Source organism: Plectrocnemia conspersa, unplaced genomic scaffold (assembly GCF_051122295.1).
Source record: "Plectrocnemia conspersa isolate PC_06_02 unplaced genomic scaffold, ASM5112229v1 ptg000001l, whole genome shotgun sequence".
Classification (NCBI taxonomy): Eukaryota; Metazoa; Arthropoda; class Insecta; order Trichoptera; family Polycentropodidae; genus Plectrocnemia; species Plectrocnemia conspersa.
Window position 1 is genome coordinate 22,667,372 of NW_028277165.1, and position 27,895 is coordinate 22,695,266.

Consider the following 27,895-nt stretch of genomic DNA (forward strand, 5'->3'; position numbering starts at 1 on the left):
AAAAATCTCTTTAAAATATTTATTTTTATTATTTAAAATATAATATCATATTTTTGATATCATAATTTTTCGTTCAATTTTTCTGAAACTATTTTTGACAATTACGGATATCTAATGATTTTTTTTAAATTCATATAAGAAGTAATTTTGTATACAATGTTTACTACTTGATAAAAATTCTGCTATCGTAAATTTTTCAGCTAACCTTAAAAAAAATTTTTTTTCAATAATATATCATTAAACACAACTTAATTCAAGGTACATGCATACCTGACATTGATCAAGAATTCACATTATCTGACACGTTAATAAACACACGCCTAAAGCACACCTGATTGATTCGCTAAACATTCTGACGGATTTAGATCATTTTATGATCTAAATTTGCAAATATCCTCGCACGCATACAAATAGCCATGGGCCGCAACCGATCGTTTCCTGTAGATATCTCTAAAGCTAATCCTATCAAACGTGGCCTATATTCTGCCCTAACCCTCAATTAGTAGCAATACTCAATAATATGTTAACTTACGTTAAAAACACAGAAAACATATAAATTATTCCTTTGAAGTAATAATGATTCTATGATAAAAACTCAGTTTTATATATGTCAATAATTTCAGCTAAGAATAAATTATATTATTACTTAATCAATGTCAGTCCGATAATGTTAGGATATTAATGATATGTAAAAAAACTACTAAACATTTAGGCTAGGATCTAAAAGCGAACAACTCGGTTTTCAACTTGCGTATTTTGTTATGTATACTACATAATTAATGTATAAGACTACAGTTTATAGCATACAATTTAACTTAAATTTATTTATAATGACGATTTATTTCGGTATGCTTCGAAACAATCCAAACAATGTTCATTAGAGAAAGGAAACTTTAATGTGCTTCAACTGGAAGTTCATATAAAAGTCATTAGTTATTTTCTGAGGAAAATCAATCATAAAGTAAATAAAAATGTTGATTTCTTAAAAAATAAAAAATAAAATAAAATAGGAAACATAAGAATAAAAAAATATTATTATTGCTGACATTTATGACTAATTATCTGTCTGACTAACTACAAATATTTTGTGTTTTAAATAATAAAAAGCGTTGAAACAATCTTCCTTACATTCAGGTACTTCTAAAAATAATTTATACGCTGATTTTTTATTGTGTTATCTACGAGTACCGATAAAAAGCAATAAGACGACAGTGTATAAAAACTTTTCTTGATAGCCTGAATTGAAGATAATTTTTTATCTTACGTTTTAAGTGAAAACATATGTTTATAATTTTAGAAATGCGTAAAAAATTGTTTGCTTTTAAAATATTTTAATGACTATTACATTAGATAACATACACAGTTTATACAAAAAACATTCCTTAATGAAATCTATAACAGATTTAGAATATATAAACTAAAATTCTAGAATGAAATTGATCCCATCAATCGTGGCCCATAATTTGGCTCACTTACAAGAATTCATTCGTGACGTAGCCGAATTTTCTGGGCCATTAAATCGATGGATTCCCTTGTCCCTTATCCCTGTGGCATGTTGGCCACATATTAAGCTCTCGTGTAAATATGGCTTTGGTATAAACTTTATGCGGCACCAACACGTGAGCTAATGGTCCGACGATCGAAATCAACAATGATAGGAATACGAATGTGTCACGCACACGCCCCTAAGATATTATATGGTGATTAAATCAAAATTTTGGACAACGGATTAATGGATTCTGGGATTTCAGATTCCCTTTGTGAGAGTGCGGGCTTAATTGTTTTTTAAATTTTGGTTGCGCGATTCCTTATTAAGACTAACTTAATACCTGACTTAAAACTAATCATAATAGTAAATCTTTGGCTCTTATTTGAGTACTCTTTACGTTTTCAACTAAACGTATAAGGCATTGAGAATATTAAGGGCTAACTTAATTCCATTACAGTATGTTCTAAATAAAGTTTGTCATTAGTTTATTCTCGGTTTTAGATCTTGCATAGTATAACGGCAATAAAAAAAAAAAATATTTTATAAGCCTCGAATGATTTATTCTACGACCTTGTGAGTCGATTATATATGTAAATATAACATATCAGTATATCATAAGCAAGGCTTTACCGACAATGGCAATAGGCATAGTTTCTATTAAGGTTAATGTAATTTTAAGTTTAAGATCAGACATTAAATACATACATCCCAAACATTACCAAACGTATGATTTATATTCAGGAAATAATATCTATAATAATAAATTTAAAAATAAATATATATTGTAAAGATACATTTATATATGTTTAAAAAAATAGTACTATAACATGATCGTCATTATTAAAACATAATTTTACTTGCGGAATTTGCGGTATTTTAAATTTAAGTAATATAATAGAATGGATAAAAGTGTAACACAAAAACAAAATGATTATTATTTATTTTAGTATGTGGCTATTTGCACTTACAGTAGGTATAAGTGAGCAGCGATTTAAACTGATAGTTATAAACACAGCTTTTTAAATCCTGTACGTCACTAGCGAATTTTGTTTTAAAAAATGATTTATGAGGCGATTCATGAATCATTCTCACAGTGAATAAATACAGTTTCACTGATATTTTAAATACATTTTAACTGCCCTAGCTAGTAAAATAATATTCATACTATTGATATTATAATTTCACTGTAACAGTTGCGAAACATTAACTATTCAAACTCAAAGCTAATATAATACAAGTTTTTAAACTAATATTAGATTAATTCGTTCAAGTTAGGTTTGGGTTTGAACAGCAAATGAACGTATCGCAACTGTCAAATTTAGTTTCATAGATATTTCATATAAATTTAAACTTCTTGAAATGCGTATTTATTTAAAAACATATTTTTTTAGTGTTGCCATAACGTGAATCAACAAATGAATAAGCGAGTTTGTATATTTTCGTATAACAGTCAACAATATCAACGTCATAGACAATTCTTATAATGAATACTTATAAGTGCAAATAGTCAATATTTCGTACCTACAGTAAATTAAAATAGCCACATCCCTTTTTTTATTACACAGGATTTAGAAGACTTTTGCAAGTAACATGATATAGCTTTTAATTTATTATTATAAATATGTTTTGTATGTCTATATAAATAACAGCTAAGAGATTCGTTAGCAATTTTTTTTTCATTTCCTATTTTTAATACAATTATAAAACATAAAAAAATAATTCTATATAGACAATTAAAAAATGGTGTTTAAAAACAATATTTTAGAATTAAAAAATATTGATATCGATCCACCTAATAATAAAAAAAAACCGAGAATTCTATTATGTTAATAAGAATATTGCGTCACAAAACTGATCTTAATTTCCCATTATTTCAGAGAGAATTTTTGCATCTTAAATATTAAACTAATTATATAGTATAATAACTACAACATAAGTATATTACCATTAAATACATATTAGTTATTCACTTATGAATTTGTAGGAAATATGTATAAAAATTATTTTAATAAGAGCTTCACCAATTGGTGTCATTATTTTATATAATCTGATATGGATTTGATATAATATATTAGAAAAACACAAACACTGTTGGTTTAAGGGCGTAACCATTTGCAAATAATATACAATAGTATGGTTTAGAAGTGCAAATAAATGAGCCATTGATATGCCTTATGTTCTTTAAATACGAATGAATATTGACACAAAATTACTAATTTAATGTTTAATATATTTTGTATAGCTTATATATAATATTAATTGCTAAGCGACTTAAAAATTGCATCATTTAATTAAGTAAATAAGAATATATTAATAGTCTTTCAGTTTATAATGAGCTACTTGCATAATCAAATATAATAGCAAGATCTTCTAGAAGTATCTATTTCTTTTCATAGACTAAAATTGAATCATTTTTGCTTAATTTTTTTTTGCAAAATTTGTGAACAAATTAGTGATTATTTTTAGCCATTCTATAATTTTTCTATTTATAAAAATAGTTGTTTACATTTTCTGTAACGGAAAAAACAAATATTTTGATATTTCCATATCATATATATTAAAATAGTGAATGCAAGGTGCTAAATGTTGAGATAGATAATTAACACCTATGCGTTTTATATTATTTGCATATTATAATATAACTGTAGTTCTTTAAACTAAGGTAAAATTAAAAATATTTGTAATTATAATATAACATTGGTTTGGGGGCGTAACCATTTGCAAATATGGCATATATGGCATAGCAGTGCAAATAAATAAGCCATAGATATGCCTTATGTTTTTTAAATACGAATTTATATTGATTCAAAATTACTAATCTTTGCTATATATATTTTGTATTGTTTATATTTTCATTGTTAAACAATTTAAAAATTGCACACTATCATTTATTTAAGTGAATAAGTAAACTTTCATAATAAAATATAATTGTATGATCTTCTAGAAGTATCTGCTTCTTTTCATAGGCTAAAATTAAATCAGTTTATATTTTTCCTGATAAATCTATGCATAAATAATGATTATTTTCATCAATTCTGTAGTTTTGATTAGCATAAAAATTTTCTGTAACGGAAAAACCCAAATATTTTGATATTTCCATATCATATATATATATTAAAATAGTGAAAGATAGGTGCTAAGAGAGATAATTCACTCTTATACGTTATATATTATTTGAATATTATAATGTAACTGTAGTTTTTTAAAGTAAGTTAAATATAAACACGTTGATATAAATAAAAGATTAGATTACCATAATATGTAGAATTTTTATAATAAAGATCATAAAGCGGCAAACGAGATTCTAAAGATAGAATAAAGTATTATATATTTGGTGTAATATATTCAAATTTTTATTTTTTCCTATTTTTTAAATGAAACAAATATTTTGAAATCATTATTATAATTAAATTTCTCATTCAAAATTCTAGAAGAAAAAACAAAGGAAGAGAAATAATAATAAAGCTTTTATGACGAGAACAACTTTCTTAAAGTTAGAAAACTTGTATCGTTAAAATCAGAAATATCGATTATATTACATTATCAATTTAATTTAATATTATTAAACGTTTACTGAAAAATTAAATAGAGCATTAAAAAATATTTTATATATTTTTTAATAGTAAGAAAATAGCAGTTTAAATAAAAAAAATTGCTTAATACATTTTTAAATATAATATAATTGCATCATAACAAATGCATGTATATGTTTCATTTTGTTATATATATATAAAACAATATATTTTTAACCCCACGCACTTAAGTTATGTCAAATACTAAAAAGAAAGATTTTCTTGTAAATTATTTCGTAAAAGTTAAATTTAACCGTAACGTTAGTGTTTAGTTTAGTTACAGAAGAATCCTAGTTCAAGTTCTTAATTCCAGGTTAGTTTTTATATAATACGAACGCTATTTCGATAGGGGCGTAACAATAATAAGCTTTAAATTCCTTACCTTATTATCTCCTCGTGTCCTTATCGAGCCTTAAACATCCTTATATCAGTGTCACAATGAATAATTTTCACTTTTTCATCAAGGAACACAATGGCACTGCTTTTTAATTCCACGCGGTGGGGGTAGTTTTCTGGTTGCAGGGGCACCGCCACTTGGACCCTTCGCCGCAACACACTGTACAGTCCGATAAGGCCCCAAGGACCGTTTGGGCCTCGAGTGCGCCCTCTCTGGCCGGCCCTCCGTGAACCACTGACACAACTCGTATTGGCTGCCGCAGTGCGCACGCGTCGCACGAACAAGTGTTTGGCGTCGCGAGAAGGAACCGCGCACCGAGCGTTGGCGACCGCTGGACGCTGGCACATATTCGCAGTGTTGTGCCCTTTGTTTGTACGAATGCAAGGGGTAGATGTCAAGTGCACCAGAACAAAAGGACGGGAAGCAACTTTGGACCGGTAAGGGTTGAACATGGTTTTCTATGACTGGAAAAACTTTCAGTGGTGTGGTTCAGGGATCTGCAATGCAGGGATGCTTAAACTATTTTTACATTCTACCTCGCAAATTATTCGACGAATTCTACCAAACAATTATACACAAATTACTACCTTATACATAATTCCACGTCAATAATATAAAGCCAAATAGTTAAATAATATGACTTCGATTTAACCCATTTTCGGCCAGTATTCCAATACTGGAACATATTGCTATTTTTATCCTCACTTCAATATGCATTACCTAATAAAAATAAAAATTGCATCAAACGGCAGCAATCAAGCGTTTGGTGCATGTGGTTTTATAAGCATAATTTACGTTCAACATGAAATGTCATTTGACAAGTTTTGTCATCTTTATTACACATTCTAGATTCGTTGTAGTACTTTATTTAATTTTTCGATCTGTATTTTTTAATTTACAAAATTATCTAGGTTTCTAAATTGGAACACTGGGATAATACTAACATCGATTTATTTCATTTTTTATTTTTTAACCCAATTTCTTAACAACATTAGAAGTTGGAGGATGTGTTTATAACACCTTCTATTGAGAGTGAAGAGCACAACAGTATAGAAAATGAAAATATTGATATAAATTATCTGAGCGGGTGCCAACATAATAAAAATTAGCGTCGTTGGGCAAAATCAAAATATTATGTGTGCAGTTTTGAACCTTTAATTTCTCCAATGACACCACTACAGGTTTTGCCATAATAATGGGGCACCCCAATAAATGTGTTCTTTAAAATATAAATAAAAAACCGATCCAGGTTATTTAAAGTGCTTATTTTAATCTTATTTTTAATATTTAGTAGACTCGCCCTTAGCATAAATTATAGCTGCAACTCTTTTTGACATAATATCAAGTAATGACTTTCAGATGAATAAAAACAATTTTCTCCATTCCATCTGTAATTTTTATCGCAGCTCAATTTTGAATTTACAATTGTGTTAGGCAACATTTCCTTTTATTTTTTACCATAAATGCTTTATAGGATCTGGTGACTGTGCAGGCTATTCTAAAAGCGTCAACATCTTTGACGTAAACCAACCTCTGCTTATTCGCGAAGTATGCCATGGAATCGGATGAAAATACGTTCTGTAGAACCCCATTAGAGTGGATTCTAACATTTAAATATAAATGTCAAAATACACACTACCCTCGCAAGTGGTTTCCTGTCCTTTCTCCTGTCATGCAACTCTAGATCATACCACTTTCGCCACAATATTCAACTTTGAGTACTTCACAATCAGCTAGATATTCTTCTCTTCTCTCTTCGACGCTCGTATACTACACCGTGAGTCTTAAAAACCCAATAAAATATTAAAAAAAGGATGATTATTTTAATTTTTTTTTTAATAAATTAGGGATTTAATGTTTTTTTTAATAATCAATATTACTATAAAATTACCTCAAAATTGGATTCATCGGACCAAATGTCCAATATCGGTGTTTTTTGAGCCTATCTTTATTTATTTCTGAAAGTCAGGGTTTGTGTCAAGTTTCACAACCTCTGAGTATCACATCTTTGAGCCTTCTTCTCACTGTCTGCAAATAAATGAATGGCCATGCGCTTGCAGAGACTTTAGCAACCAGTTTTGAAAACGTTTTTCGACAATGTTTAAAGGACTCACGAATGTTTGATCTTTCGCTTTCTTCTAGTATTCCTGGCATCATCAGGAGTTTTTTTTACTTCGCGTTTACTATATTCAATCTAGTGTTTTTAACATTAAAGCGAATTAAAAATCCTTTTCTGCGCGAAGTAAATAAAGTGTACGGAAAAAATAATGATGCCAGGAACATCCTAGCGAAATATAGAGACTAACTTAAAAAAAAAATAACGCGTGCTAAAACACGTATATATACATATAGCTATTTAAATAATACAATATTTAAAGTTCAATTCCACACATTTTTGCCCTATAAATTCGTAAAGTCTCACTGTTCCTGACTTTTATTTATGAGGGTATCGTAAGAGTTTTGTGTTAATGCCATCTCAGTAAAGTTGGATCCTACACGTTCTCGTACTAATGTACTTAAAATTGTCTTTATGACATTTATTTTGGTACCATTCCCTCTACTTTAAATTGCTTTTTTTCAACGTGTGCCGTTTCTTTGGAATCATTACCATTATTTTTATTATGGGGAATAACAAATATATTAGTCCTTGGTTACACACCATAACTCGTTGAAATCGTAATGCTTAACCAAAGTTAGTATGTCGGAAGATAGCAGCATAAAGGAGAGTAGATGGCGTTTCCATTATAAGACCTGTTGCTTTGGACAATAAATTACATTTTCTACGACTTATATATGTTAATGGAATAGATTTTTTTCTTATTATGCGCGGGGATATGTAGAATATACGATACCGTAGAGATTCGCGAAAGGAATATCCTGTACGCCATTTCACGTTACATAATGTAATAATAGGAAGCCATTACGTTTCGAAGCTTAACTGGTCAATAATAATTTAGCTAATGGAAAAAATTGCTTCATATAATAATGACCCGATAGGAAAACAGTAATGAAAGTAGTCGATTATGATAAATATTTTTTTATGAATATATGTATGTGTAAACGAAAAGGTAATCAAGGCTATCGCTACCGTTAAAAATTAATAGGTTTTATTATTTAGATAGCTTATAAACCGTTGGTGCAAAAAAAAAAAATATAACGATGGTATAAAATGTATTGGTTAAGTCTGAAATATATTTCTGTAAATATATAATTAACGTAAATACTTAAAATACGCTTTTATTTTAGACTTGATAGTTATCTTAAAAGTTCAACTTTTATGTGAAATTTTTTTTCAGATGGCTTTCGTGTTTCGGTAAACGGTCACCTTGAAATCATTTTTGATAAGGAGCTTTGATAGCGTATAAAAGTCTATATTTTTTGTCATCTCGATATTAAGAAAAAATATTTATACAATATTTTATTCAAAATATTTTTTATAGAAACTTTTTAAGTATCTAAAATAAACTAGATATTTTTGAAAGGATTGAATAAAATAAAGTTTTAATCGTGTAAAAAATATAACGATAAGCACATTTAACGCACTTTATATACAGCACGACTCACGAAACCGTGAAAATGAAATGGTCGCGGAAAATTGATATTATAAGCTCTAGTTAACTTTTCCAGAGAGGATTATATTGCCGTTCGTAATCGGCTTTATGTGCACACATATCCAATTTATGAAATTTCATATAAATATACGTATATGGATTATACATATTAAACCTTATATTATATATTCTACCCTAAGATATATTTAAATCATACAAAAAATTCTTCAAAAAAAAATGTGAACGCTATATGGCATATAACCCACTTTCTCAGACAAAGATGACAGAAAACTTTAACTATACATACGTCGATAATATAATCGCCTATAAAGCAACATATTATTAGGACATTACTAGGACTTACATAGCTAGCAAGAATAATAATATATTTTTGCTATGAATTTTGCTAAACAAATTTACATTATATTAAGTATTGAGTCGAACTTTTTAAGCAAAGTACATAAAACTAAGGCGTATAAAAAGTATGTCTAGACACAAATATACAATAATTGCCAATTTAGTTTAATAACAAATACAGTTTTCTCGAAACAATAAATAATAAAAAATAATCTTAACGTAATATAATTGAGATGTACAAAGCTACATCTACTATTACAATTTCAATATTTTATAATTAATATTTTAATTGAATTTATCGACTTTTCTTATATACACAGTAAACTAGAATATAATTAAAGTTTGTGATAATAAAGTAAATTTTAATAATTTCAAGTGATAATAAATGTTATTAATTTCGTTTTTTATTTTAAATTTTCATTAGGTAATTAAAAAAATATATCAGTTTTATTTATTTAATTAAGGAAAGGTTAAGGATTTTCTGCCAGGATCGAATAAAAAATGTAACGCACAAAACAGGTGTTAAATGCACATTCCGAATAATTGTTTTAAATATATTATTTGCATATAGATCATATAATGAATAATGGAATAGTTATGACTTTAGTATTATTGAATAACATGATATACCTTTATGCTTTTTACAAAGATAATATAACTCTCTTTAGATTAGCAATTTTTGGCAATTATGTTTTTTATAGTGCTGAGAAAATTCATCGTTTCTCAACAATTTTGTATTGACAAAATACTTTAAAGACAATTTTTCATTACTGTGGGGGCTGATTTAATTGGTTGGTGGCAAGCTAGGCAACACTGATCTTTTAGCGACCATAATGAAGGTACGACGACCGGCGACGCTTCGTCCGCCGATTTCATATACAACCTTCAATCACTATTTAACTAATATATATATATATATATATATATATATATATATATATATATATTCTATATACGATAAAATACGTCTACTAAATCGCAATAATTGGATATATACTAATATTCAGAAGTCTCGGCTTTTTTGTAGTCCCAGGAAGTGAAACCAAAAAAAATGTGCTGAGAATTTTTGCGAGCTGACAATTATATTTATAAAGCAGCAATTGTAAAATTATGTTATTAAATTAGGAATACATATTTAATTTTTATTTTTATAAAAAAACCAAGACATTTAAGGTTTATTTTTTTAATTTTCTTAGTAAACATTTCTGCCGTTAATAATACACACTCACTTTCCGTTAATGTTAGCTTAATTTTAGGCAAAGGTTTATATAAAAAAATTAAGTCTATTCTTCGGTTGGTTGCTAAATCATTTATTCCTTATTTTTTTACCAAAGAAATATTTTGGTTTTATTAGTTGTTTGTTGAATTATTCTTTGATTGTTGTCAGTATTTTTTTCATTAATTATTATACAACTTGATACCGAACTATTTTGATTAGAAAACAATGTCGTTCTGATAAATCTTCTTTATTATTTAAATATATATATATATATATATATATATATATATATATATATATATATATATATATATATATATATATATATATATATATATATATATATATATATATATATATATATATATATATATATATATATATATATATATATATATATATATAGAGTGACTTCGAAAATACTTTTTATTAGCAATATTTTCTTTTTTTTTTGAAAAAATATATTAAACCACTAAGCCGCTTTTTTTTATTTCAGCACTGTGTAAATTTCTAGTAATAAATTTGTGTTAATTTCAGTCAACTTTTTTTTGTAGAAGAACAGTAAAAAAATATTTTTTTGTTTCGGGACACAAGACGGCACAATAGCCACAAATTCCCGAGAAAGTTGCTAAAATTGTTCTACAACATAAATAAGGACGGAATAGCGTAGTTCATAACGTCTTAGAATAGTAACTTTGAGGTTGCGGGTTAGAGCCCCGGCAGCGGCACTCGAATTTTTATTTACAAAAATGCGCTATTATTAAAAAAAAAACGGGCCTTAACTGCAGTGACATCTATTGATTATAAATTGTATAGCACATAATAATTTATAATTGATAATATGGTTAATACTTACTTGTAGGTATTCATTATGTTTGAATGACTTACTCAGTTGATACAGATTTTTCCGTTGTAACGCATTGGGCTTACACCGGTCTGGTTACAATAAATAAAAAAGTAGCAAGGCGCGTTCTTATGAGGCAAAAATGACTCAATAAAATCATGGAACTTGGCTAGAATGTTTTATCTCATTCACCTTATTTTACAGACCTTTCTTCCAACTACTGTTCTTTTGTCCAACTTCTAGTGATGAACTTAAAAATACTATAAAGGTGGGAGATAAAAATTAAAATAAGCATTTAAAAGAGGCTATCTAATATAATAAATTTATTATTTAAAATTGACAGACCTAAGTCTCAAAGCTTTTAAATTTATAAAGCGTACCAATCAAGTATTATAAAATGTATCTTTTGTTTAGTATAGTTTTATAGTTTCATGAACAAAAAAAATATTATACTACGGAAATCGAATTACTACTAGTCTTGATGTATTGTTTAGCTCATCCTTGAGCCTTTAAATTTTGAACCATGCTGTACTATACATACACATGTGGTACTTAAATAACCATCTGTTTTTGAAATTCACAACGTTAGGTGCGCAAGAAATTGTTTTTCCTTTTGCCTTTTTTGCGTTCAAGATCCTTCTGTCAATTTCCTGCTTGATAAGGGGCTCCGGTTCGATTGAAAAGGGGTGGAAACCTGTCATAAGGTGCGAGTAATGAATGACACATTGCTACTCGTGGGCGCACAGTGTAAACACACAGTATTTTCGACCCTAAACGTTAGGTCGAATATTTATTTAGGCCAAAAGTTAATTAAAATTCATGCCCTGTACATTTCAGCATTAACCTGCTATTCACAGCGGTGGAAGTTAACATAGAATGAACATGGTAAAATATTTGATTCTGTGAAAATATTTTTCTTCATTTAACAGTGTAGTTAAATTAATTAATGAAAGGGTATTATGAAAACCAAATAGTAATAAAATAATGATATTTTTTAATTAAAATGAAATAAAACTAATTTTAAAATTATAAATAAGACTAGGAAATCTAATAACACTATAAATTTGATTACTCTCTTCTTGACAATTGACGAAGTTATATGTTTATATATTGTTGTTTATATTATGATTATTATAATTTTGTAAAAATATTTCGCATGGTTTTTATTATATTTTCAAGGTAAAAATGTAATGTAAAACCGGGGACGGATTCCTCAACGCTCCTTTTAATACAACAAAGATAAGAAAGAAAAACAAGCGCAAAATATGCTTTGAAAAAAATATACAACTGCCAGAAAACACAATATTTATACATCTAATTTTGAAATACAATATTAGTATTTTTAATAAAAAATATATAATACAACATTTCATAAAACTTTATAAGCACTATTTCAAACACACGCATTCTTTTTTGAGGTGTGATACATGTACATGTATGTTTATACCCAGCTTTCAGTCCTTGGAACAAGTCCAAGTACAAGAAACGTGTGTGGTATGAATTTAATACAAATAAAAAAATGAAATTGGCAATTCATAGTTGATCATAAATGTTAAACACAAAATATAAATGTTAATATTTGAATTTCTCCCACGTGAAAAAAAAGGTTAAATAAATCTCTTTTTTGACATATTTTTAAAGGATATATAACGAATATTTAAATTATACTTTTGTCGGTATTCACTAATTAACATGGCAGGGCCTGTCAATATTTACAATGGCATAAAACATTCGTTAACATCGTTCGTTATATAAATTAAAAGTAATTCTCAAAGAGTTTTTTTATAAATATCACATTTTTTATAAGTCGAATATTTCAAGAATTAATATTAAAAAAAAACAATTCAAGTATTATTTAACTCGTTCACTCAACCGTGAATGATTTATACATTGCGTCATACGTTCGAATTGAGAGTGCGATATTTTAACTTTCTTGATTACTCAGGCATAGATGTCGTACAGTGATAAGAAAGATAAACCTCTGAAAAATGTACAATAGAACCGAGAAAGCCTCGTAAAATCGGACAATGCTATGGATCTTATCCTTTACAATTATTTTTGCCCTTTTTCTCTTTTCAATTCAATTTTATTTTATTTCTCTCTATTATACTATATTCTTACATTTCCATTACATAAACTTTTACCACATGAAATGATACCATTATCCACCCACAAGGATAAGACTCGCTGTAATTTATTTTTAATATTGCACACGACCGTATGGACACATGTCCAGAATCATATATCATTTAACGTGTCTGCGATAAATGTGGTTATCGGATTATTTTGAAAGGTCATTTTTCAAAATTAAATTTCAACTCTGAACCGAAATTTTATTTTTAGCTAGCGATTTGTTATAGAATACATGTATATATTTGTTATGTAGTAATGTATTAACTAAAAGTATCCGGACTCTTAGATAAGCACGTGAACTTGAACCACTAATATCATCCCTTTTTTCATATATTTATAGATTTTTTATTTGGAAGGTACTTGGTTTTTAGTACTTGCAACTTTGCGTTGCTCTATTAGTGTAATTTAATTTAAATAAAATAATATATTTTCGAGCCATGCAAGAACATTCGATAATATAGCTAGGAGTAATACAATAAAATTACGCCAGACACGCGATTCAAGTTCCAGGAGCTGTACCAATGAAAAGGAACCCTACCGCACATCGACGCTCGGACTACTACTTCGCTCCTAGAACTTCTCCACCAAGAACTTACGCCTGTTTGAGTAATTACCTCCAAGATACGCGGTCGTGAACAAGTTACGATGATTTCTATAAAAACCTACTTTCGCAACCAAACCCTACTACCGAAGTGACTACGTGCAACCTATACGTTTCATATTAAAAATATTTTTTAGCGCTACACGGCCAAACGTACCTTTACCGTACCTTAAAAGTTTGCACCGTGCGGTTAAATTAGTGTCGTTGTTTTCTTAGATTATTATAGCATTTTTTTTTAAATAAACGTAAATTTTATTATTGTGTTGTAACAGCGGTACTTACTTTTCTGAGTATAACTTTCCCATTTATCCCTTTGTAAAAACGATTATATAATACACGCAATATTGTAAACTCAATCGAGACTTATATTTAATTAAATCAGATTTTTTATCACTCTTTAATACGAACCTTTTGCGTAAATAATTGAGTCATTAATTCAAATCACTCTTTCGATCGAATGAATTCAACATATTGCGTTTCAAGTATTTATTCAATCCGACATTATTTGTAATATTCAAAAATGCGTTTAATTAGGTTCATAGACCCATTTCAACAACGCTTGTTTAATGCATACATAATATACACATAGTATTATATTATTAATTTCACTGTAATGGCATCTTGCGCGTTTAATAATCACAGGAATGCTAACTGAATGACAAAAAACATTAATGTACAAGTCACATTTTTAAATATATTTTTCGAATATAATTTGTGATGCGCAGGTTATATTAAATGAATTTAGCAGTTTATTTGCAATATACTACACATATTTTAATTTTGCGTGTAGCATTTTATATCAAGGACGGAGTAGCTGAGTCCATAACGTCTCAGATTAGTAACTCCGAGGTTACGAGTTCGAGCTCAGGCAGCGGCAATCGAATTTGTATTTATAAAATTGCTCTATTATTGAAAAGCGACTCTAGCTGCAGTGATATCTATTAATTATAAACTATATTACACGTTGTAGATATTCATTATGACTGATTAACTTACCCAGTAAATACATATTTACCCCGATATAACGCATTGGGCTTACGCCTGTCAAGTTACAACAGAGGATTAAAAACAATTATAGCTTAAAGTGAAATACTAACAAAAAATTCGCTACATGAGAAGACACATTATTGTACACCTTTAATAAATAAATTAAAAGTAACATTATGAATGTTTAAAAAAAATTTTTATAGCAATCAATATTTAGTTACATTGTTTGACTTTGTAGGGTTAGAAATAGGGACAAATTTATTTGAATATGCATCAGTTAATGATGTACATATAATATATATTAGCCTATGTTAAAATATATATTAGCCTATGTTAAAAAACACGATCAACAAGCCGAATGCATTGTAAAATTGTGCGCTCATAATAGTTTTGCTGTGCAGCCAAATGTACTCTTATAGTTTATATAAACAAATCAGCAATACATATTTCGAGATGTCTTCCTACGCAAGTACATAGTACATATTGTATATCCAAAATCGTAAATAAATAATAAGTAATAATATTTCGGTTGTGTTTTAATTAAAAATAAAAGCAAATTATTAAAATACATTACTTCTAATTTTGACCTTTGCCTTATAAATGGTTAAATAGCACATTTCGCAACCAAACAACAACGCAACAAGAAAATAAGCAGTGTAATCGTCATTGAGACTAAATAATAAACTGAAATCCTCTTGATCGCCCTAAAGGGGTGTAGCGTTTTGTTACTTATGATAGTAATAACAAAAATATTATGTACTATTATAAATCATAAGGCGGATTTCATAAAGTATGTCACAGGTTTTGGGGGGGGGGAGGGGTGTCGTCAGCAGAATTGTGACAGTATGAAACAAAAGGAATCTGGCTCACTAAAATTTTGTGACATAATGAAGAAAGGGGAGGTAAGAAAATCACGAAAAACTTGTCACATTATTTATAGAAGTCGCATAGACAAAAAAACCACAAAAACATATTAAACAACTTCATTTACAAAATTTATTATTGAAATTAAACTACATTTTTGTTGAATTGCTATATTAAAACTACAATTGTATTGTAAATTTTATTATTATTGCACCATAATAATAATATTTGTGACCAACTTAATTTTCACACTGGCAACACCAGTCGTTCCGCCAGTCAATCCGAGTTTGCTGTTTCGGTCGATTTGTACTCAAAATGACCCCACCGCTAGGACCTCCAGTGCGCGTTTCGCCTTTAATCAGGGTCTGTATTTTATATAATCATTAAAATTACAATTAATATATTAACTGTAGACCATCGACCTACGTCGGTCATTACGTCGTACATTTTGAGGTTATGAACTGTCAAATTATGTAACCTGTGCAAATCTGCATAATTATTCCAGAAAACACACTTCGTATACGCATTTCACTCTCAAATCGATTAAATATACTACCTTTCGTAATTTAGTCATTTATCCTCATCGTATTTGATGATTATCAATGTATTATTTTGTTTTACATAAACCATTTCAGTTCGGACGATGGAGCTTACTCTTCGCCGGTATACTTTACGGTTCAGCTCATCAAACGAGACTAGCTAAGCGCGAAGTAGGCATCCGAGCGGAAGAAGCCAAACTAAAAGCTATCAGAGACACTAAGTTAGCAGAAGAAAAGAAGATTATTTTCGAAGGTATGTAGCCAATATACAACGCACCCAATAAATAAAACATGCGTTATAATTTTATTTGTATTTTACAGCCGAAATGAAGGCCTTCGAAGAGATGTCCAATCCAAAGAAGGCGTAAACACTTGAAATCTATAAATTATTTGTATAAGAGTCAATCTTGCTATGTAAATCAATAGTCGGATGAATTTAAATTTAGAAAATGTTACTTTTGTTCTGGTTTTGTTGTTAACATCAGGTACGCAAAGACGAATAATAAAATGATAGCATAAGATTGTTTGTATTATTTATAAAATAATAGACCTATTTTGCATATTTTCAAGTTATTTTCCACTCTTGTTTCCACCATCACGCCATTTAATATAAATAACTTGTTTTATGTAGTCAAAAACAATCATTCTGAATAATTTTTGTGCCGTAATTCAAATCTTGGCTTAATTAAGCTTTTGCCTGCTCTTACTCCAAATCCAAAGGTTGAAGTGATCCTCGGCTGCCAAAGTCTGAATCCGATTTTTTTTCTTATAAAGTAATTCTCTTATACATATTCATTTTTTTGTGGCTTGAATTCCTTTTGTCGTTCCTATTATTTGTATAAATGATAAATTTTGTATAATTTGATTTTTTTATTTACGATTTTGTTATTGATTTTATTGTCTTGTTGACATACATTTATTACTATAAGACAACATCTATCCTTGTTTTCTTATTTGGAGTAATAAAATATTTAATTTTGATACAAATAAAAAAAAAAATTTTCCGTGCTTGTAATCCATAAATGACAACTGGGCTATTTAAAATTTTATCTTCCTCTTTCTCCATTTGTGAAAGTTCTATTTATGAGACGATTATCATATTTTTATTTTGCCTGAATTTATTCATCCACTTTACAAAAGTAATATAAAGATCACACTAATTCTTTTGCAGGATAAATATACAGTATATCGATCGACGGAACTCTGGAATAACTTTTAAATATTTGGCAACACAAACTGTCACAAATGCTATTCAGCACTCTGCAACATAACTACTTTATGATGTCTCATATGAAATCTAAAGAATGATTTTTTGACATTAAATATAATATTTAAATACGTATATCATATATTATTTTGGTACTTGTGGTATTTGAAAAATAGCATTTATATAGTAGAAGAAATATATATTGCATTTTAGCTTTATTAAATTAAAATTCTCTGCTAGAATAATCGAGTTTTTTTTATTTAAGAATGAACATTGTAAACGAGGCTAGCACTAGATCAAACACTACTTTGCTAATTATATTTTTTAATTATCTAGTTAAAAATGTGTTTATTTTAGCCAAATTTTTATTCACTCAACGTCCACAAATTTTTATTGTTTTTTTTTAGTATAGGTATATTAAAAATAACTTACAACAGTGACTGTTTATATATGTATATATTTTTTTAATTTATATATTGAGGAACATTACAAAAATATACATCAATTTAAATTAAATATTTACGATTCAACACACAACTGTCGAATAAATATAATATATTGATTACAATATAGTACACAAATATTTTTTGTTAAACATTATACAAGAATACAATTTTAAATGTTTTGCACATGTGGGTGTAACTGGTGGTAGTTTTTTTTTTGGATATTTTCCTAAAAAAATAAACTATCAACGTGGAACGTTGAAAAATAATGGTAAATGTTTAACATGAATTAATTTATTAACACGTTTATAATTTTATATTTTGTTTTTATAAAGGATTTGGGTTTTACATTTTTTTTATCTAAATTTTATATTAGCAATATAAAACAGAAGCAGTATTGATTTTTAATTAATCATGCAAATTATTTTTATTTAAAAAGGAAATATAAATTCGATTTAAAAAATACCTAAATTAGTTAAATTTAGTTTTATTTATTTATAATTCTTTCTTTTATATGTAACTATGAAGTTCAACGTTTTAAGTAACTTCAATAATCAAAATATTTAGTGTCTATAGCGAGTTTGTTTTGAAATATAAATTTTAATAACAAGACTGATTGAACAACAGTAAGATTTTTATAAGAAATTTTATCTATTTATAAATATACTTTTTAAATTTTAATAAATAAAAATAACTAGATTCATATTGTATACAATTAATATGTTGCGATAGTTTCTAAAGTTCAACTAATTTGCGATTTAAAGTTAAAAACCATAATTATTGCTAAGAATATGATTAAAACAAGAAAATGGGTACTTATACTGTATTTAGATATGTGTTTATGGGAAATTTAATTCCTTTTTAATATTATTTTAATTTGCTTTTTTTATATATTATGTTAAACATTTAACAGTGGTAGCTTAATTATTTTTGTTTAATAATATAAATTTTAAATATTCTTCTTTATAATAAGAATATAAAATATATTTGTAATGCGAAATATTTTATCCGTAATAATAATAAATTAAAACACGTACATAACTTACAAGCCACCACTGACTAAAATTATGCCCATTAGTTTACAATTACTTTATATAAAATTATATTATAATACGAACTGAAATAATTTTGGCATATTTCAGGTATGCTATATAATATAATATATCACAACTTTAGCATTATGGTGAAAGAATATTTTTTATTACATAAATTTATTTACCTAATATTCGTATATATTATAATATTAATACACATTTAATAATAATATTCACAATATGAATTTGCAACGTTTTCATTATAATATATATTTTATAATCAAATGATAAAAATCTACGTATCGTTTTACAATATACCTTTAAATGGACCCTAATATGTTCACAAAACTATATATTTAATAATACAGAGAGCCAGAAGATATCCGTTTTCAAGTGCACCCTTTGGTCCGCCCTGTATTTAATAATATATCATATATATCGCAGTTTAATCAAGTGTTCACGTCACTTTCTGATCGTACAATATGGAGCTGTTGTCGTTTAAAGACGGATCGCTCTCTTCGTTGCTGCAATCGTAGCATTCTGAGTTATTGCACAATTTATTACTGTTCTCTCTGTCTTTGACTTGCTTATCACAACTAACTAGTTCACTTAAAATATTTGAATTGACTTCGTCCAAGCGCTCCTTGGCACTTAAGCTACTTTTCCTCCTTTGCTCTGACAAACCGTAGCTCTTACATCTGCTGTTAGATAATATATTAATATCAGTTTCGTTTTCGGTATCGTTTTGCGAAATATCTGTATTACTCTCCTCGGATATCAAAGATAGTTTTGTATCATTATCCATTCTCGGATATATCGGTTCGGATAACGTTTGCTTCGGCTCTACATAAACGGCTTCAGAATTACATTCTAATTCCACAGTGATTCCGTTTATATTATACAAAACAATTGGATTACAGTCGCTCTTTGTGTCCGGCTCTTGAGATGAACTATCGTCTTCTTTGAATGTCGAAGAATCGTTGCTGATTTGATTCAAGTGATCTATCTTCACTCGGATGTTCTCCTCAAAGGCTAAGTTCTTTGGCTCCGATCTAGTCTCCCTCGTCGTTGCGTGTATGTTGAAACCTGGTAATAATTTCGGTTGTAACGGCAGCATCAAATCCATGGAGCCTGTAGTCGCCGGACGTGGTTGAAGCGGTGGGAAGTTCATGAGCGGCGGCTGCAAGGAAGCCAGAGATATGGCTTGCGGAGGCGATAATACAATTTCGTCTGAAATTAATTGCATTATATAATGTTGTTTGTTGTTCTTTATCTGTGTCTTTGTATTATTAGATTGATATAAATTATACTCACTAGTTGGTCCCCTGGCTTGTAGCGGATGATTATAAGAATATCCGATGTCTTCCGGAGCTCCGGTTACAGAATTACGTACTAAAGCAACAGACGGTCCTTGTAAGGCTAAACTTATGACGTTCATGCCATTGACGTTACCTGTAATTTTTTAAATATTAATTAATTGTCTGATTTTTATATACAATACATAAATATAGTCAATTACTTAGTTTTTTTATGGGAATATATCATTTATCCATATTGCATATTTAAAGTATAAACAACTTGAAAATAAATGTTGTATTTTACAAAAACAGAATATTTTAAATAAGCTCAGTAACGATGCACGAAAATAAAACAGTATGTTATTATATATTCAGTGAAACTCCATTATTTCGAAACCCAGGAGACCAAAATTTGCGAAACAATTCAAATTGCAAAATGTATGTTCAATTTAGATAAATTACTGGTTGTATATATAAAAATACATTTTATTGATATATTCAATATTTTCTAACACCAGAGATTAATAAAATTTAAATGAAGATTAATCTGCGTTGTGTTTATTCATAGCAATGAATTTATTATCTTGTTAAGTTATTTTTAAATGTGTCATTTCAGTAAAATCATATCGGAATACATTTTCACCAGTAGATATATATTTTTACCAGTAAAAGTATAAATTATTTGGCAGGTGCTAGTAAAATTATATGATTTCAGCTTTTCTATATGTAGTAATATAAATATATTATCATTATTTATTTACATCCGATGTATAGATGTTACAGTGAATGTGTAATTTTTAGTAACGTTATATTTTCACTAGTTCAGTACAAATACATTTTTACCAGTAGATATATATTTCTACTAGCGAAAATATAATTTAACTGATAGACACTAATATGCTGCTCTAAAATGTCTATGAAGCTCAATTTGACTGTTGCTGTTCAAACCCGAACCTAATTTAATGAAAGTTCAAAAACCAATTATAGTTTTAGAACTTTTATTAGTTCAAGTTTAAAATAAAAACTAAGCCAACTCATTTCTCAGGAGAAAATAAGCGAAAGAATATGTACAGACAGACATCGCATTTCACATTTTGCTCCATAGTTTGTCTGCATTTTGATATTACACTATGTTTTAAAAATATGATAGCTATCCTAACTGATATTACTATGAACTTTTAATATAAAAGGGCTGATTAAAGTATATGAATATCGAATTTTGGTCAATAGGAGGATGCAAAAACAATTATCATTTCTCGACGACGGCACGATTTTATTGCTTTTGACGTGGATTTTTGACTTCTGAGAAGGGATAACTGTTTTTGCGTTCTCCTATTGATTAAAATATGCTTCATTAGATTCTCACTTATCGTAAGTCAAAATATTGTTATTTAAAGTTTTAATATGAATGCTAAATAACCGGGCGTTTCCATTGCATTTTATTGCTTTTGACGTGGATTCTTATCAGAAAATGTATATCATTTAATGAAATACTATTATTCTTATTGAAATGTAAATATTAAAAAAACGATCACTGACTGACCAATTTTCCTGAAATGACATATGTTTTTAAAATATTTTTATTATGGTTGTTTCCTTATGAGCGAATAATGTGATATTATGAGCACCTATATGTCAGTGAATTCAAACCCAACTTTACGCTTTACGAGCGAATTAAAATATTTTACCCATCCTACCAGCTGGCGCTGTTGCGATAGTGTCCTTCACCGCTGCCGGGTGGTTGTGCTTGATGGCGTTCATGCGCCTGTTGGGAACAGCACATTCCCTATTGTTCCTCCTTGGCTGCTCAACAGGAAGAACACGTCTCCTCTTTTTCGGTAGCTTGGAACGAGCCTGAAACAAGATATACGCAATTTGAAACAATAAAAATGATTTTTGACGACATATAAATCAATAAATTATACAAAAATTCATCAGTAAGTATCGATTCATCACATGCATCGTCTCACACCACAGCACGCAAGTTAAATTTTCCCCTCCGTTTTTTAAACAAATATTATCGCTATTTATGTTTCTAAAAATTAACTTTTAGTATCTATTACTTATGTTCATGGAATTAATTTATTAGATACGCATTAAGTTAAACGTTTATCTTTAGGCTTCTCTCATGTTTGCTCATTTACCGTCTACCAGAGATTACACTGAAATTAATTAACATTATGGAAGTTCACCTATGTAACATTGTAATATTCACTGACGAACCAGTAAAACTTTATAATAAACATAATCGTTTACGTTTCACAAAACCGCAAAAGTCAAGTTTCTTGACTTCAGTCAAGAGTATGTTTTGCATCGTATTCTAGAAATGTTTAAAAATATTTATATCCACTTCATATTAAAAAAGTTATTAAAGAATTTTTCAGACTAATTTATAAATACTTCACGGTGCTCTGTGAAATATGCTTTTTGAGGTAGCAAAGACCCATCCAATCAAAATATCTATTATTTAAACTGTTTCAGAAAAATTAAAAGCCGATTATTAAATAAAAGTTGCGAGATTAAAAAAGTATAACGCAATATATACATACTAAAATAATATGAGAATTATATCGAAGAACCTATGTTGATATTACATTTGTTATTATAGTATAATATAATTTTAATAAAACCGTATAAATTTATATTAGTAATATAACGTATTTTATATATACCCTTATTCATTCTGTGTTATTTTCTCATCTTTATTCTAATAGCAAAAAAATGAATAAATATATTATTAAAACAATTTTAAATTATCCTCTTTATCCTGTAAAATGTTATTATTTCATATAAACTAGTGACCAAACGTCGCAGATTATGCGAGACTGTGCCAGATTTACCAGCGCTATACCGCATTAATAATTATCCGAGTAATAAACTGGATCAACAAAATGTCCTGAGCTTGTCCCGGCTTTCGAGTGAAATCTTTGTATTGTTATATTATTTTTTTTGCTATGAGCTTAGCTATAAATAATTATAGTAACAGACACGTATGAACATCTCGATATATGCGTTCGAGTAAGGCTAACATTTGAGACCAAATCTTTATTTTGAACGGTGTTTGCAGCTTTATTCTAGTAATAAATAATATAAAAAATCTTCTTTGTACTAAGAAATTATATTATAAGATGAAAACAGTTGAGAACTGTAACTTTTTTTTCTATTGAGTTAAATATTAAAAAGGCGCAGTAACAAAAGCGCACGGTGAAAAATGCACACCGACCGACATAAATGCGCGGAGCAAAAAAATCAAAAAATATTACAGTTTTTATTAAATTCCTTGAAAATGCAAGTTCTGACTCTTATACGCAATAAAAAAGTGGAGCGATAATAAAATTATTAAACCTGTTTTATTGCTATTATAAGTAATAAGTTTTTATTTGTTTAAAACCGTAATTAAAATGTGGTAAAAATATTAATGATGTACCCATTTTTTTGATTACATATTGAACTTGATATATATTTAAAAAAAAATAAGACATTAAATACGACTGGGCAAAACTTTTACAAATTATATGTGTTTATCCACATTTTGGCAAAATTGTAATTTAATTTTTGATTGAAAGGTTTTTATTTTATTTCTTAAATCGAAAATTAGACTTTATACAAAATTATTTTTAAAATATATATTTTACAGTATTTATATTATGAAATAATAAAATATACTACATATATATAATTATTATATAAATACAGGTATTTGAGGTCGTAAACCAGGGGTCAGCAAACTTTTTTTGTAAACAGTCGGATCGTTTATATTTTATGCTCGGCGGGTCAGGAAGTAAACTCGATTATATGTATTTATGTATATAAGTCTATTTAAATAACAAATAAAAACAGGTTTTAACATTAATATTCCCATTTTGCAGACACATTTTAATTTGCGAAAAATATTTGAACAAAAAATGTAACGTAATAGCTTAACTAATGAGAATTATATGATTGTTTTAAAATTACATTCAATAGAACTACGGAGCAAAACTCATTACTTTTGTCAAAAACTAAAATATTACCATCTGTTAATTCTGGCCTAAAATTGTAATTTTATAAATCATCTTTCAAAATGTCTTTTCAGATAGATGCTGAAAAATATTGTATACATATAAGACATGTAAGCCGGCTAGCCAACGAGAGCCCGTCTCCCTGAACGCTCGGTAGAAAACTAATATATCTCCAATAACATATTTAGTAATACTCTCACTCGGCCATCACAAGCTGGGTGTCCACCCGAAGGGTTGGACTCGTTGAGTCTTATTACCGTGGTGCTCGCAATGGATTCCATTTCCTATCCTAAACTATAATTATTACTAACATCATTAACGGAGTAAAAGCCATTTTATGAGAGTAAAAATTTTTTAAATATAAAAGAAATATAGTAATAAATTTAAAATTTTAAACAAATATCCTGTTTATTGTATTGTAATTTTTGATGAGATATATTATTTTTCGAGAGCAAACTTTTATTAATAATACAATTTTGCATAGTTCAACAAACTTAATGTCGGATTAAATTGAGTAGAATTTGATTTGACAAAATTTACTCTTTACATTGAAGAAATGGACTTATGCAAGGTATATTGTATTTTTATTACAAATCTGACACGTTTCTCTAATTAAAAAAAAAATATTTGAAAAAAATATTAATTAAATAAACGGTTATGGTGCACACCTAAAATAGATCCCAGATAAATTTTCCAGCTCCTCATGGCTATCGCTGAAAACATTATTGTGTTTGGTAAGCTTATGGAGCTTGCTGGTTCGTGCAAAAGAAGAGTTTTCGTGCAAATGGAGAGACAAGAACAAGGAACGCGACTGCGACTTTATCGCGCGTCTGAAAGTCACCGATCATTGACGGGTGTCGACACCGCCCCGTAGCAAATTTAAAATGTGCTTTATTGAGTAGACGCTACGCTGAGAATGCATCGTTTTCCAACGCTTGGATACGGATACAACATGAACTCTCTCTTTTAGAGGTATTTTAGATATTTTTCAATTTTCTAGCAACAATGAGTACTTTGCTTTACTTGAATTCCAGACAGTGGAGTCACATTTGAGGACGCTACGAATTAGCGTATCTTTCAGAATGCGAATCGCAAATAAATTATTGAAGTGACATGCGCCCCGCATAACGAAGCCGAGCATCCTCGACGCTTTATCGCAAACTTTGGCGATGTGCATAGAAAATCTCTATCCTTACTCGAATGTCACTTCCAAGTCATGTTAACTATAAGAGAATTCCGCCTGAAAAGGGGATATGGAAAATGTGAAAAAAAAAGTATAAAATTATATTTTTTATTAAATGCTGTGTATTTTTTGTGAATAATAAATGTATTTATGTATATATTTATTTTTAATTAGTCATTATTCAGAGAATAAAGACAAAAATTATTTTACATAATTTAACAATATTATACCTCGCTAATATGGTAACAAAATTAGCAACAAGACTGTGGAATTCGTTACCGCAGCTAATTAACTCGCATGCGGTGCTCTCAAGATCCTGTAGATAGGGACAGGGACGTATTCATAATAAACTAATTTTACAGCACAATGCTTAATAAATATTAATGCCTTTTGTGACTAAACACGTTACGTTTCTGAAAGGACCGCTCGCTGGGTGCAACAAAGTGTGCACTCGCTATCTACTGGCGACCCAAATACGAGCATGATTTATTTTCCTTTGGTATATACGAATACAACTTTATCAGAATCGCACGTAAGTGTTGTCAGGACACAAAAACGAGTAGTAGGGAAGAGCGAGGAATGGAAGGAGTGAAATTAACGCTTGCAGCCCAGAGTCGAGGAATATGGGTTATGCGAGGGGTAAATATGGCAAAATGCGAGCGAATTTACGACTTTAATTAAATATACAAATTTGCACAGACGTCGTGGCGTCGACGTTATAAATGCGCAAATAAAAATATGAAATAAAACGTCGATTTAAAAGTATTAAATTCGCATTATATAGACATTTATTTAGGGAATTAGCTTTTCGTTAATGTAATTTGTATGTATATTATTAATTAGATAATAACTTAAAATAGTGCTTCATATCCTTTTTTTAGGTGATGAACCACAAAAACATTAAACTATTTAAGAGCAATTTCAAAAAATATAGAAACAAATTTACTAATGAAATATTGAATAAAAGAAAATTCATATTATTTTATTAATATACAAAAAAAAATTAACGGTATTTATCACAAATAAATTAAATTATGTAATTTATTGTGAAACCTAAGGTTGTTTTTTTTACATATTTTTTTTGTATTTGCGGTCTCATGGTTGACAAACACGCAATTTCTCTTTAGCTCTTAACATACGTTCCTTTTTATGTTTTTTATTGTAGTAAGAGAAGAAAGCTCAATTCAGATATGGGTTGAAAATTGTAATAATACATTTATAGCCTTTCTTACAATATTAGGATATTTACTTTTGTGACAGCCAAACACAATCCATTGTAGTGATTTTACTGAATTTTAACTTCGGAGTGCGGTCATACTTAATATTTGTAAGCTTGATATCAATGTTTTTGTGATGTAGGGTACTTAAATAAATGTATTTCTCAGCTTATTTTAAAATTTTTATCTAATTAACGATTTATCCATACAGAAATTTGGTGCTTAAATGCGCAAAGTTTATTAGTCATATTCAGTAAATTTAATTTTTTCTTTGCATGCTTTTATTCAAACATCTGCTAGATAAGCTAATTTAATACACCAGGTTTGCTTGCTGAGGAACTTATAAAACTCGTTTAATTTTCTCTGTATAAATAAATGTAACAACTCGTCTCGTAGCTCGTATGTATGTTTTAATACTCTACCTCTTGAAAGCAACCTAACTTCCGTGTGTAAAAAGTGTTACATGAGCTAAATCCATACTTTCACAGTTAAAGATACGTGACGTGAGTGGTTTATGTTTAACATAATTTAACATTCGCAAAACCTAATCTAAAACCATTTTTTAATCTTAACCTATCGTTTTGGCAACTAAAGCTTCTTTGAGTAAAAAATAATACTTTGTAATGAATGATATTTGGACGTATTTGTTTTGCTATTGCTACAAATCTTTCACGTATCCATCGATAGGAAAATGCAATAGCTAAGCACACATGCACAGATATAGATATATATGTTGTCATGCTTATGATAGGGATGGCTGGTGAAGTAAAAACAAAAGCAATTATTGCACACACAAAATTATTTCTATTATTTGTACATGTTTATCATCATTCACAAATATTTTAACCCAATATGCTTCACTGAGCATTGGTGTTTAATATTAGCATTAAATAATTTTAAAAAAAAGTATCTGAAAATGTTTTTTTAAAAATATATTTTTTATTGAAAAATAACGCAGT

General features: G+C 28.5%; 3 protein-coding genes across 7 annotated transcripts in view; 1 reads left to right on the forward strand and 2 right to left on the reverse strand.

Annotated features, from left to right (window-relative positions):
* The window catches only part of LOC148239260 (potassium voltage-gated channel protein Shaw-like), a 260,022-nt gene extending 254,318 nt beyond the window's left edge, over positions 1-5,704 (reverse strand). For all 5 annotated transcript variants that reach the window (XR_015810275.1, XR_015810276.1, XR_015810278.1 and 2 more), the window contains exon 1: positions 5,444-5,704. The gene's annotated coding sequence lies outside the window, so the exon portion shown is untranslated. The remainder of the gene's footprint in view (positions 1-5,443) is intronic.
* A 10,584-nt stretch (positions 5,705-16,288) lies between these two features.
* On the forward strand, positions 16,289-17,074 carry ATPsynE (ATP synthase, subunit E). Its single transcript, XM_088182695.1, has 3 exons — positions 16,289-16,377; positions 16,650-16,806; positions 16,875-17,074. The coding sequence occupies exons 1-3, from the start codon at positions 16,330-16,332 to the stop codon at positions 16,919-16,921; spliced, it is 252 nt and encodes an 83-aa protein (XP_088038821.1). The 5' UTR covers positions 16,289-16,329; the 3' UTR covers positions 16,922-17,074.
* A 2,013-nt stretch (positions 17,075-19,087) lies between these two features.
* Positions 19,088-27,895, reverse strand: part of LOC148239263 (potassium voltage-gated channel protein Shaw-like) — a 204,591-nt gene continuing 195,783 nt past the window's right edge. Inside the window, exons 9-11 of the mRNA XM_088183931.1 lie at positions 22,233-22,389; positions 20,552-20,689; positions 19,088-20,467 (exon numbers count right to left, since the gene is read on the reverse strand). Of these exons, the coding sequence (XP_088040057.1) occupies positions 19,695-20,467; positions 20,552-20,689; positions 22,233-22,389 (1,068 nt within the window). The 3' untranslated portion in view covers positions 19,088-19,694. The remainder of the gene's footprint in view (positions 20,468-20,551; positions 20,690-22,232; positions 22,390-27,895) is intronic.

Excerpts from the sequence above, each read along its gene's own strand:
- ATPsynE (XM_088182695.1), top strand. The coding sequence starts at position 16,330 with ATGACCCCACCGCTAGGACCTCCAGTGCGCGTTTCGCCTTTAATCAGG. Across the intron at positions 16,378-16,649 it reads GCGTTTCGCCTTTAATCAGG|TTCGGACGATGGAGCTTACT; the intron begins GTCTGTATTTTA and ends AAACCATTTCAG. Across the intron at positions 16,807-16,874 it reads AAAGAAGATTATTTTCGAAG|CCGAAATGAAGGCCTTCGAA; the intron begins GTATGTAGCCAA and ends TGTATTTTACAG.